Below are 13,093 nucleotides of genomic sequence, written 5' to 3'. Positions count from 1 at the left end.
CTGCAAGACACACAGTGGCTGCTGAGGGACACACAGCCCCAGCCCCTCGCCCAGCGGGCACTCAAGGCTAGAGGGGGCTGGAGATGGCCGGCTGGCTGCTCGTCCACTCGGGAGTGCACTCAGCAGTAGGGACTATCTGCATACTGGACATACTGCCCGCGGGCCCCCCACAGCCCGCAGCCCAGCTCTGTACCCAGGGCCTCAGCGGAGCTGGGGACGCAGCACACAGAGAGGGTACTCCCAAAAGTCTGTGGAAGATGGAATTAAGGTATAACTCTATTTTGGCTCAAAACACCTTGAACTCCATACGTAGGAGAGGTTTTCAAAAAGTAGATGGAGAGGCTGGCACTGTGTTGAGTAGCTGCCTGCTGCATCCCATATGAGAACCCATATGTGTCCCAGCTGCTCCACTTCCAATCCAGCTCCCTGCTAATGGCCTGGGAGGGCAGCAGAGGATGGCCCAAGTGCATGGGCCCCTGCCATTCACGTGGGAGACCCGGATGGAGTGCGAAGCTCCTGGCTTTGGCTTGGCCCAGCCCCAGCCTTTTGGTCATTTAGGGAGTGAACCAGTAGATGGAAGGTATCTCTCTGTCCCTCCCTTTCTCTCTGCCACTCTGCTTTTCAAATAAGCAAGTAAACAAACAAATATTTAAAAAGTTGATGGAAAATTCCTATTACAAAAAACCAGCATGGATTTCCACAGTTTTATTTTTTCTCCCCCAAACATCTTTTCATTCCATTTTCCCAAGGACTTTCTGCATACCTTTGTGTAGGTGAACGGCAGTTGCAGAGAGAAGCCAAGTTAAACCTCTCCAGAAAGGGAAGGTCCGCACCAGGGTGCTGTTCTAGAATTTTCTGTGATAATGTACATGTCCTCTATCTGCCTTGTCCATACAGTGGCCACTATGAGTGGTTGACCCTGTGTTTTTAGTTCATGTAGTTTTAATAATTAAAGTTTAACATGCACGTGTGACTTGGGGTTCTGTACTGGACACTGCCCTGGTCACCCTCCTCCTCCTCTACACAGCTGAACTGCAGCGTCTGTTAAGGGCTGGCCCCTGGTCACCAGTGTAGTGCTTCCAGTGCCTGGGAGGAAACTGCTCTTGTCAGGTAACTGGGACAGGCAGGGTCGGGCATCACCAGCCACGAGCCATGAGCACATCTTACAGCGACATGCGCATGTGCCAAGTGGGACAGCGTGGAGAGGGCTGTTAGGGGCTGAATTGTGTCCTCCAAAATTCATAGGCTTCCATCCCACTGCCAGTACCGCAGGGCTCTGTGAGGGGGCTTGGAAACTGGGATGGGCATTTGGCCTTGAGATTAAGACCTGCGCATCCCCTGCTGGAGTGCTGGAGTTCAATACCCAGTTCTGGCTCCCAACTCCAGCCTCAGGCTAAATGCAGACCCTGGAAGGCAGCGGTGATGGCTAAAGTAATTGTGTCCCTGCCACTCATGTGGGAGACCTGGATTGAGTTTGTGGCTCCCGCCTTTGGCCAGCCCAATCCTGGCTGTTGCAGTCATTTGGGGAGTGAACTAGTAAATGGGAGTTCTCTCTCTCTCTCTATCTCATAAATAATCTAAAGAACCCAAAAAAGCAACAGTGCACACTTTCTATGAGCTTTCTGAAGCTGCCCTGTATTTGGAGACAGGGTCATTAGAGAAGTGACTAAGGTAAAATGAGGCCGTGTGCGCGCCCTGACCCGCCTGGCTGGTGTCCTTGGGAGGAGCGGAGCCCGGGAGGACACAGGGAGCAGATGCACCTGCAGGCCAGGTGAGAGGAGGCGTGCTGAGGCTGCCGCCCAGCCTGGGCAAACTCCGAGGCCCTGGGAGCCTTCCTCAGAGCAGCCACAGGACGCCTGGGACGTTCCGTTCCTGCGAAGCCTCCTGGGAAAGCATCTGTGCAGAAGTGCTGGGACAGGGACAGGACCTTGCGAGATGTTCATCAAAGGCTTCTTAGAGGCTCCAGCTGATTTTGCACAGCAGCTGGAGTTCTCTATTTTTTTGACAGGTAGAGTTAGACAGTGAGAGAGACAGAGAGAAAGGTCTTCCTTCCGTTGGTTCACCCCCCAAATGGCTGCCATGGCCGGCTCACTGTGCCGATCATGAAGCCAGAAGCCAGGAGCCAGGTGCTCCCAACCCCGCCCCGGTCTCCCATGCGGGTGCAGGGCCCAAGCACTTGGGCCATCCTCCACTGCCTTCCCGGGCCAAGCAGAGAGCTGACTGGAAGAGGAGCAACTAGGACAGAACCGGTGCCCCAACTGGGACTAGAACCCGGAGTACCGGCCCCCCAGGCGGAAGATTAGCCTAGTGAGCCGTGGCACCGGCCTGGAGTTCTCTTAGCACTTGAAAACATTTTAAACTTACAAACCCTGACAGGAGCAGGTTATAAATCTTCTCAATCCTGAGCCCCAGGTGAGGTATTGGGCACACACACAGTGAGTGGGTAGTTAATTGAGTGAGAAATAGGCTCTCCTCTGTCATAATCGGACTTCTTTGTCCCTGCCTGGGGCAACAGACATTGTGGGAATGGAGGCATGACAAGGCCGCTGCAGTTCGCACACGGCGGTTCATCTCTCTGCACACCTGCTGCGGCCCTGGATTTTCATGAACAGTGATAAGGAAAACTGGGTCGTCCCAGACTCTGCTCCAGGGCTGTGCCCCCTGGCTGCTGCCCAACTCCCTGAGGCCCTCCCCCAGGTGGTAACATCCCAGGGGAGCTCGTGAACTACTCAGCAGATGGCCCCCCCACCCCGAGATGAAGGCGTCTCAGGAATGCCACGTGCCTGGCGACATCACCGTCTTTGCTTTCGAGGGTTTGAAGATGGCTGGGTCCACCCAAGTCACGGTTTCATCCCAGGTTTGCTCCCATGCAGCTCAAATACAAATAAACAGGTGCAGCTGGCAGCTTCCCCATGCGCCTGGGCCTGCAGCTGCAGGTTGCAGCTCAGACCCTCTCGGGCTCTCTGCACCCTGGGCGAATTCTGCAACGCAGAGTGCGAGTTGTAGAACTGTGAGGCCCATGCCTCAGACTCCCTGCTTGGCAGAGTGCATTTCCAAGCCAGGTTTGGTCTGCTGGTGGGGAATAAGAAGAGGTCTGTCGAGGCTCTGAATTTATTTAGGAAACGTCTGTTCCCAGCCTCCTTCCAAACGCTTGACTCTCGGTCTTGGGCAATTTGTGGTTCTCATTAGGAAGGCCTACCATGGAATACTGTTTATGTGTCTTTCTGGTTTTATGGTCCTCCAAGGTGCTCTTCAAAAAAAAAGGTCGTGTTATCTTCTACAAGCTACGTTCCTTATTGGAGAGTTTTCACAGTGCTTGCTAGTACAGAGCCAGCTCGGAGGATCCGACCACATCACCGCATGCCCGACGTGTGTCCAGCTGCAGCAGTTTCCCCCGTGTGGCCCCTCGTCCCTCCAAATGCCCTCCAGGGCTCGGACTGCTCATTATTTCCTTCTAGCTCAACAGAGGACTCAGCGACCACTATAGGGTTGTGATGGGAAGAAGTAGAGAAAGGCCGGACAGGAGGGTCTGCCCCCCATGACAAGACTACCAGCCTGGGGGCTGTCCCTGGGGCAGCCGGGGCTGAGCTCACCACTTCCGGGTATCAGCAGCCTGTCCACACCTGGGGACGTGCCCTTGGGAGTGCCTTGGCACTTACCAGTTTCAAGCTGGTAAGAACTCCTAGTGGAGTTGGCGCTATGGCGCAGCAGGTTAAAACCCTGGCCTGCAGTGCCGGCATCCCATATGGGAGCTGATTCGAGTCCTGGCTGCTCTACTTCCGATCCAGCTCTCTGCTGTGGCCTGGGAAAGCAGTAGAAGACGGTCCAAGTCCTTAGGCCCCTGCACCCATGTGGGAGACCTGGAAGAAGCTCCTGGTTCCTGGTTTCAGATCGACTCAGCTCTGGCCATTGCGGTCATTTGGGGAGTGAGCCAGCAGATGAAGGAACCCTCTCTCTGTCTCTACCTCTCTGTAACTCTTTCAAATAAATAAAATAAATCTTTAAAACAAACAAACAAGCTCCTAGCCAGCCATGACCGAGAGGCTGCTCAGAAGAAAAGAAAATATGTATAGGTAGACCAACAGATAAAACGAAGCGAAATTATCCCAGGTGTCAGCTTTGCAATGATCTCGAAATAAAAATCTGGAAAAAAAGGGGAAATGTCTGCAGTTGAGGAGACCCCTTTCCAAACCTTTGCCTTTAGCCTGTAGGGCCTTCGGATGGAGCAGGAAGGCTATGTACTCATCACAGAAAACACAGCCAAGGGACAAAGTCTGTTCCTCCAAGTGCTGTTTTCCAGAGGGCTGTGGGTCCACGCAGGTGCTGCTGCGTGGGAGCTGTGGGACCTTGTGTGAGAGAGGTCTGAGCTCTCTGAATTCTAGGGGCTCAGCTGTGAAATGCAGGCACCATCCCTTCTCTCCCCCGCCACGGTTCCGAGGAAGATTAAAGACAATCATGAAAGGCTAGGTACTCAACGTGGGAGGAAACCCAAGGTTAACAGAATTACTTACCAAAAAGAGATCCCGGATAAAGAACTTGGCTCGGGTCACTTTGGGGTCTTCTCCCGCATCTGGTGTTGCTGTGGAAATCACAAATGTTTTTGTCAGTGACATGCACAGAGCTACATCCCCAGAGAAACACAGAGGGATCACAGAGTTGGACTGCTGACTACGTCCAGCACATTTCCTCCCTCTCTGGCAACCATTACAGCGCTGATGGAACTTTTCCTTGGAGCGCTGTGGGGGGAGGGGTGAATGCTTGTTACCCCACAGTTCCTGTACTGAAACCTAACTTCCCAGTGCAATAGCCCTGAGGGGCGGGGTCTTAGGGAGCCATTAGGTCACCAGGGCTCTGCTTCGTGGATCATTTAGGGCCCGAGTTATGCAGCTCAGAGAAGCTACTGATGAAGGATGAAGTCCTATCGTGGCTCATGCTCTGCAGGTTCACAGTCCAAGGCCAGACGGCCCCATCAGTATGGGGTCTGCCGGGATGGGGGCTGGTGGGGGCAGAGGAAGACCCTGCACTGAGCTGGGAAGCAGATTGAGAAGCCACCTTCCAAGGGCAAACCCCAGTGACCCAGACACTCTAACTGGATCAAGCTTCTACCTGTTGGCACCATTGGTCCATGACTTTGGAGTTTAAGCATCTTTTTTTTTTTTAAGATTTATTTTATTTATTTGAAGACAGAGTTATAGAGAGGTAGAGACAGAGAGAGAGAGGTCTTCCATCCTCTGGTTCACTCCCCAAATGGCCACAATGGCTGGAGCCGAGCTGATCCGAAGCCAGGAGCCAGGAGCTTCTTCTAGATCTCCCATGTGGGTGCAGGGGCCCAAGGACTTGGGCCATCTCCCACTGCTTTCCCAGGCCATCAGCAGGGGGCTGGATAGGAAGTAGAACAGCCAGGACTTGAACCGACACCCATATAGAATGGTGCTGTGGTGCTGCAGGCCAGGGCTTTAACCTGCTTCGCCACAGTGCCAGTGCCAGTGCCAGGAGCCAAGTCTTATTTCAACTGTAACAGTGTCCTTACAAAATAGGCCCTGGGGGAGTGTGTCTGTCCCTCTGCCACGTGAGAACAAGTCAGACAAGGCCATCGACACAGCAGGGGTCAGGCCCTCACCAGGCACCACGTCTGTGGCATCTTGATCTTGGACTTGGCAGCCTCCAGATGGTGAGCAACACATTTCTATTGTTTGTAAATGACCTGGTCGGTCTTGGAGCTGGCGCTGTGGCATAGTGAGCTAAGCCTCAGCCTGCGGCACCAGCATCCTATACGGGCACCAGTTTGAGTCCCCACTGCTCCACTTCTGATCCAACTCACTGCTATGGCTTGAGAGAGCAGTGGAAGATGGCCCAAGTTCTTGGGCCTCTGCACTGCGTGAGAGACCTGGAAAAGGCTCCTGGCTCCTGGCTTCAGATCAGCTCAGCTCTACCTGTTGCGGTATTTGGGGAGTGAACCAGCAGTTGGAAGAACTTTCTCTCTGTCTCTCTCTCTCTTTGTAACTCTGCCTCTGAAATAAAATAAAATCTTTTTTTTTTAAAATGACCCAGTCTTAAGGCATTTTGTTATAGCAACTGGAACGAAGAAAGAGGTTAGAGGAGAACAACTTCTCATTAAACATGGACCCAGCTCTGGAGGACAGGAGGCTGGGTCCAAGTGGGCAGAGTGTCAAGTTCCCCTCAGCTTGGCTGCTAGAAGGACCTCCCCTCTCTGCGCCTGCTGCAGACTCCATATTTGGAGCCCCAGTAGAAACCAATCTGCTGTGGACCATTCTGTCTCCAGGCCCTCCCTTGCAGGGTCAAGTTCATGGGATAACCCCATGCTCTAGCAGCCCATCACTCTGTCTCCTCGGGGACAGGGTCTGTGGGGACACTGTCATGCTCCTGGGAGTACAGGATGGGCAGCTGGGGGCGCAGTGAAGCTTGACCTTGGGAGACCTACGATGTTGGGCCAGGAGGCAGGTACCGGGGCAGGCCTGGAGATGGCAGAGGGAAAGCAGAGGCAGAGAGGGGGCATGGCACCCACGATGGTGCTCAGCCTGGGGTGGGTGCTGGGGCCACTGGGAGCTTGGGAAGGTCCCCACCTCTGGAGTCGCATGGATCCCCTCTGGGTGGGACCTGGGCACTGGCCTTTCCCGAGGGGTGGCTGAAATACACTAAGCTGCACATGTGAGGTACTTCCAAAAGTCTGTGGCAAAGGAATGAAAAGATATAAGGAAACCTCAGAAAAGCTTGTGGAAACAACAGGATTAAAAGGTGCTGACTTTGGTACAAAACATCTTAAAATCTATGCACAGCTTTTTCATAATTTTCATTTCTGATGGATTTTTTGAAGACCCCTCATATACACCATTTCAGCATTTTTTTAGTACTTTAAGAAGTGGTGTTTTGCCTAGTGGTTAAGATGCCCATGGATCTGATTTCTGGCTCCTGCTCCTGTGTCCAGCTTCCTGCTAATGCAGACGCTGTGAAGTGGTGATGGCTCAAGGTGACACCCATGTGGGAGACCTAGACTGAGTTACCAGCTCCCAGCTTTGGCCTTGGCCCTGCCTCAGCCACTGCAGGCATCTGGGGAGTGAACCAGCAGATGGAAGCTCTTTATCTCCATGTCTGTCTGTCAGATAAATAAAAGAGGGAAAAAACCATTTTTTTGCACCAATATAAATATCCTTTCAATTCCATCTTCTATGAACTTTTCTAAGTTCCTCATGTTTTAAATGCACCGTCTGATGAATTTTGACATGTGCATCCACTCAAGAAACCACCAATGCACTGAAAACAATGCATCTGGCACCTCCACAGGTACCCCTGCTCCTCTGGCAACCCACGGATGTGTTCTCTGTCACTGTGGACATTGTGTCTGCATTTTCTAGGCTTTTAGACAAATGGCTTCACACAGCAGGCAGTCTTTTTACTTAGATTCTTTCACTGAGCCTATGAGTTTCCTCCTTGCCTTTTAGTGCTGAGAAACAAGGAGCTGGGCTCCCTTGGGAGGAGAGGGCAAAGAGGGGCGTGGCTCCTGCTACTCAAGTGGGCATCAGTGACAGGACTGCTGCGTGGCCAGCAGCTGTGCTTCCCTGAGCCACAGGGCTGGGGCCTTTTAACATCCCTGGCTGGGGCCGCGGGCTTCAGCTTCTATCAGGCCAGTGGTGGCGGTATCGCCCGTTAGAGCCTAGTGTGGAATGGTTGTGTTTCGGAATGATGATGTGGCAGAAGTTCAGAGAATGTTCTGGAAAGGCGAGTGACAGGGAGGCCAGGAAGGAAGCTGGGGCAGCTGCTGAGACAGGGGAATGAGGGCTTGGGCTAAAAGCTGTGAGAGGGAGAAAGGAGGAAGATGCTGGACGGGTGGACCTAAGCGACTGCGTGGACTGGGGTGAGGGGAGGTAGTAAGGGCCTGCTGGGGAAAGAGGGGCGGCAAGGGCCTGGCCCTGATCATTCCTCTCAGGCAAGCTGCTCCCACCTCGGCCTCGGGAGGCTTGTCAAGTGCTGTGAGGTTGGTGTGAAGGAATGACGAATTTCAGTGAGATTCACGTGTGATCGGACCCTGGGAAGGGGCTGGATTTTGAGCCTGTGCTGGCTGATGCTCTGAGCACTCTGGTAGATGTGGGTCTGATGAGAACAGGCGAGGGGCAAGTGCACAGACCCATTTCCAACGTCTGTTTATTTTAAAACAAAGTATCTGGGGCCAGCACTGTGGCGTAGCCTGTAAAGCTGCCGCCTGCTGGTTCGAGTCCCGGCTGCTCCATTTCCCATCCAGCTCTTTGCTATAGCCTGGGAAAGCATAGAAGATGGCCCAAGTCCTTGGGCCCCTGCACCCACATGGGAGACCTGGAAGAAGCTCCTGGCTTCTGGCTTTGGATCAGCAGAGCTCTGGCCGTTGCAGCCAATTGGGGAGTGAACTAGTGGATGGGAGACCTCTCTCTCTGCTTCTTCTTCTCTCTCTGTTTAACTCTGACTTTCAAATAAATAAATTAATTAAAAAACAAAAAAACAAAAAACAAAGTATCTAGCAGAAGTCCAGAGTGGCTCCAGATTCTACGTGTCTACTTGCAGAAGGCCTCTGCTGTTATGGAGAAAGGAAAATTGAACATGAGGAGTAAAAGGGCTTAATTATTCATGCAAGTTGTCTCTCCCTTTCTCACTACATACAAAAATAATCCCCAATCTCAACTATAGTTTATAGGAAAGTCTCTTTAATTCTACTTTATCTAATTTGGGATTCAAATTTCAAGAAGTGATTTTTTTTTCCTTAATTTGTACTGATTTACTTTTACTCTTGCTGCAAAGGCAGAGAGAGAGAGAGAGAGAGAGTGAGCGAGCACTTCCATCTGCTGGTTGGTTCACTCCCCAAATGCCCTCAAAGCCAGGGCTGATAGACCAAAGCCAGGAGCCCTTAGCCAATCTGAGTCTCCCAAGTACTTGAGCCATGACCTGCTGCCCTCTAGGGTGTGCATTAGCAGGGAGCTGGATCAGAGCAGGCTGGAACTCAAGCCAGGCTCTCTGAGATGGGATGTGGGCATTGCCAGTGGTGTCTCAATCACTGAGCCAAATGCTCACCCCAGAATGATATTTTGCCTGGAACAAAGCATAGCATCTACACGACTCTGGATTTGGTGAACAGCAGAGACTAAAATACTTCCCCCTGTTTACCTTTCCTGGCTTTAGCACTGCAGCTCTCAGCCTCAGGTGGCAGGGATGGCTGGTCACCCCGGAGCAAATCTCCAGTGCTGCAGCCACAGACAGCGCTGGGGGCACAAGTGTGCAGGCTCAGGGGCCAAAGGCACGTGCTCAGAGACACAGGATGCAGACACTGGTTGTGGGGCCTCGATCAAGCTATTACCTGCTTCAGCTTCACTTCCCAGTGGAGGGGCTGTGAGGGTGGGACAGTCCCTGCAAAGGGCCAACAAGGGCTCATCACAGCAGACCCTATCGGAGGCAGCACGGTGGAGAACTCGCCCAGGCAGATGACAGTCAAACCCCCAACAGCCCACCCTTCTGTTGCAGTTTGAGGGGAAAGTCAGATTACAAAACATTTACAAGTGGGACCCCAAATAGGTAGAGCCTCAGAATTACAAAAACCCCAACTCTGAAACGCTCCAGAATCCAAAACTTTTTGAGCTCTTACGTGACAGCACAGGTGGAAAATTCTACACCTGACCTCACAATCAAAACGCAGGTGCACAAACAGCATTGTACAAAATCACCTGTATGCACAGGTGTATACGACACAGAAATGAATTTTATGCTTAGGCCCCATCCTCAAGATGGCACTTTATGTGTATGTCACTATTGCAAGATCCGAAAAAATTCTGAAAGCAAAACCATTTCTGTCCCTAAAGCATTTCAGAAAAGGGACACCCATCCAGGACTCTGGCACTTTACACTGGGGCAGTAGGAGGGAGGACTGATTTAAACTAAAGGTGTGTCTTTGATTCATCAGAAGTATGTGGAGTATAGTTACAGATCTATTAGGAACACTTCTACTCCTCTACCCCAGGAACAGTGTTCTGACAACTCACCATCTTCAGGAACAGTGTAGTTTGCGTACTCTGGGAAATAGTCTTCGATTTTTGATTTCCCTGCCAAGACTTTTTCTGCCAGCATATCTTGTTTGTTCAAGAACAGGATGATAGAAATGGTCCGTAACCATCTAAAAAAGGAGAAAAAACCCACACATTTCACACATGCCCATATCTGAAAGTGCCTCTAATATAGAAGGTGCTAAATTACAAGGAAACGTTGTTGTCCTCCTGGAAATGTACAGGACTTAGCAGTGGGTGGCGACCTGCATCCCCATTCCATCTGTAAGCAACGAAAAGCAAGTGCAGGAAGTTCCTGGGGCTCTTGGGCATTGTCTAACTCATTTCCATCGGGGAAATACATTTATTGGTTCCAACGATAAGATATGGTTATGGAATAATATACTTGTACTAAAAAGTTTTTAAATTATGTATACAAGAACTTCCATCTGTTGGTTCACTTCTCCAGTGCTCTCAACAGCTAGAAACAGAGCAGGGAGGCTGGAACTCAATCCAGGTCTCTCATATGGTAGCAGGGACTCATCTGATACCTCCCAGGGTGTGCATTATCAGGAAGTTGGAATCAGAAGTAGAGCCATGGGGCTGGCACTGTGGTGTAGCTGGTAAATCCCAAATGGGCACCGGTTCAAGTCCCAGCTGCTCCACCACCAATCCAACTCCCTGCTAATACACCTAGGAAAGCAGTGGAAGATGGCCTAAGTGCTTGGGCCCCGGCACCCATATGGGAGACCCAGAGAGGCTGCTGGCTCTTGGCTTCAGATCGGCCCAGCTCCGGCTGTTGCAGCCATTTGGGGAGTGAACGAATGGATGGAAGATTTTGCTTTCTCTCTCTCTCTCCCTCTCTCTCTCTTTCTCTGTAACTCTGCCTTTCAAAGAAATATAAAAACAAACAAACAAAGAAAGAAAACCAAAAAGTTCAGCCATGGGGCACAGCCATGGGGCACACCATCACTGGCCATGCCTGTGTCCCATACTGAAGTTCTGGTTCAAGTCCTGCCTGCTCTGCTGCTCATCTGGCTCCCTGCTAATGTACCTGGGAGAGCAGCAGAAGATGGCGCAAATGCTTGGGTCCCTGCCACCCACGTGGGAGTCTCAGAGAGAGTTCCTGGCTCCTGGCTTTGGCCTGGCCCAGCTGGTCATCATGGCCATTTGGGGAGTGAACCAGCAGATGGAACATCTCTCTTTCTCTCTCTCACCCACTTTGGTTTACAAATAAACATGTAAACTTTTTTTTTTGAGTGGAGTCAGGACTCAAGCCCAGACTCCAATATGGGATGTAGACATTCTAACTGGTGTTTTAAGGGCTGGGCCAAATGCCCTCCCTTTTACACTTGGATGTGTGGGGTGTAATTTAATAATAAGGGGCCACAGGACTTCTAATGCTAGAAGTGGAAGTATTAAAAACAGCATAGCAACAACAACAACAACAAAACGCAGGAGTCCTTAGCTAAAGGCCTAGAGCTGCATTCCTGGCTGGCTTGGTTCTTTGAACAGGTCTAACATTTAGCCTCTATTTCCTGTCTTCTTTGGGTATATTTCTTCCTAAATGCTTCAAAAGATACATGGTGTTTGTGTGTATTGCATGTAGTTAGTTGTTAGATGTTTCTTTCTGAAAATAACCACTTTCATCACTTAATACCAGCAGTTCCAAACATGATTACGCTTGGATTTTTGTTCAAGGAATTTTTTTTTTAATTATTAAGGGGCCAGCACTGTGGTGCAGTTAAACTGCTGCCTGTGACACTGGCATCCCATATGAGTGCTGGTCTGAGTCCCAGCTGCTCCACTGCTGATCCAGCTTCCTGCTAATGCACCTGGGAAGGCAGCGGAAGACGACTCAAACACCTGGAAACCTGCCACCCACGTGGGACACTTGGATGGCGTCCTGGCTCCTGCTTGGGCCATTGTGGCCATCTGGGGAGTGAACCAGCAGAACGAACATTTCTCCTTCTCTCTCAGGAACTTTCAAATAAATAAATCTTTAAAAAATGTTTATTTATTTTGAGGGAGAGAGAGAAAGAGCGAGCAAGCTCCCATCTGCTGGCTCATCTGAAATGCCTGCAACACTAGAGCTGGGCCAGGCTGAAGCCAGGTGCCTGACACTCAGTCCAGGTCTCCCATGTGGTGGTAGGGACCCAACTGCCCGAACCATCACCTGCTGCCTCCCAGGGTGTGCATTAGCAGGAAGCTGGAATTTGCAGTGGAGCTGGGACTCAAACCCAGCACCCCAACACGGGATCAGGCACGCCAAGCAGCTCCTTAACGGATGCCCCAAACGCTTGCCCTGTAAGGGACTCCTAGGGGTCAACTAAGTATCAGTGGACGCTCTAAACTAAGCCTTGGAAACAAACAAAAACAATTTTGGACCCGAGATATAGTTGTAGGCTTTCAAAACAGATTTAAATTTCGAACCCAGAGCCTATCAGACTTCACAGAGGAGGAATCCCCATGTGATGGATGTCTCGATGCTGGATGGGCGAATTGGTCAGTGAGGACAGTAAACACGGAGTGAACCCCTCTTCAACAAAAGGAGCCCTGCAAGCCCGGGGTGAGCTTTGTGACCTGTTGTTCCAGATGCTCTCGAAGAGGTCCAGGGACTCCCTCAGCCTGTTGGTGTTGTTGTCTTCACGGATCACCATGTTGTAGCTGCTGCAGGCAGCCACGTAGATGATGGCGGTGACGTCTGAGCAGGGGAGGGGAGGAGAGAGGAAGCACCCCAGTTAGACAGAGGTGGCCACTGTGGGGTGAAGGCCAAGCACAGAGCCGACAGCGGCCCAGGGCCACTCGACGACATCCTGCCGTGACCTGCTGGGGTGACGTGGATGTGGCCTGTACCTTTGGTTGTCTACACAGCGAGGAGCCCCCAAGACAACTGTGCATTTGGGATGCTGACATTCTTTATTCATGAGATTCATATTAATCGGTCAAGACCTAAGTTTTCAGTTCTGTGACTGTTTTGGTATAACTGAGATGGGCGCAAAGTTGCTATAAATGACATACTTACTGCTCAGTGTAAGTTTTATGAGTGTCCTATACCTGAGATGATGGGACAC

General features: G+C 51.2%; 1 protein-coding gene across 5 annotated transcripts in view; it reads right to left on the bottom strand.

Moving 5' to 3' along the window:
* GNAL (G protein subunit alpha L) overlaps positions 1–13,093 on the bottom strand; it is a 187,140-nt gene that overhangs the window by 3,880 nt on the left and 170,167 nt on the right. For all 5 annotated transcript variants that reach the window (XM_008261023.5, XM_008261024.5, XM_089305354.1 and 2 more), the window contains 3 exons: positions 12,603–12,723; positions 10,020–10,150; positions 4,512–4,579 (listed from right to left, as the gene is read on the bottom strand). In XM_008261023.5, coding sequence (XP_008259245.2) covers positions 4,512–4,579; positions 10,020–10,150; positions 12,603–12,723 — 320 coding nt within the window. The remainder of the gene's footprint in view (positions 1–4,511; positions 4,580–10,019; positions 10,151–12,602; positions 12,724–13,093) is intronic.

Source organism: Oryctolagus cuniculus, chromosome 10 (assembly GCF_051225735.1).
Source record: "Oryctolagus cuniculus isolate XC-2025 breed Fujian yellow rabbit chromosome 10, ASM5122573v1, whole genome shotgun sequence".
Lineage (NCBI taxonomy): Eukaryota > Metazoa > Chordata > Mammalia > Lagomorpha > Leporidae > Oryctolagus > Oryctolagus cuniculus.
The sequence above is the reverse complement of the archived record's forward strand: the minus strand, read 5'-3'. Positions and strand labels throughout refer to the sequence as shown.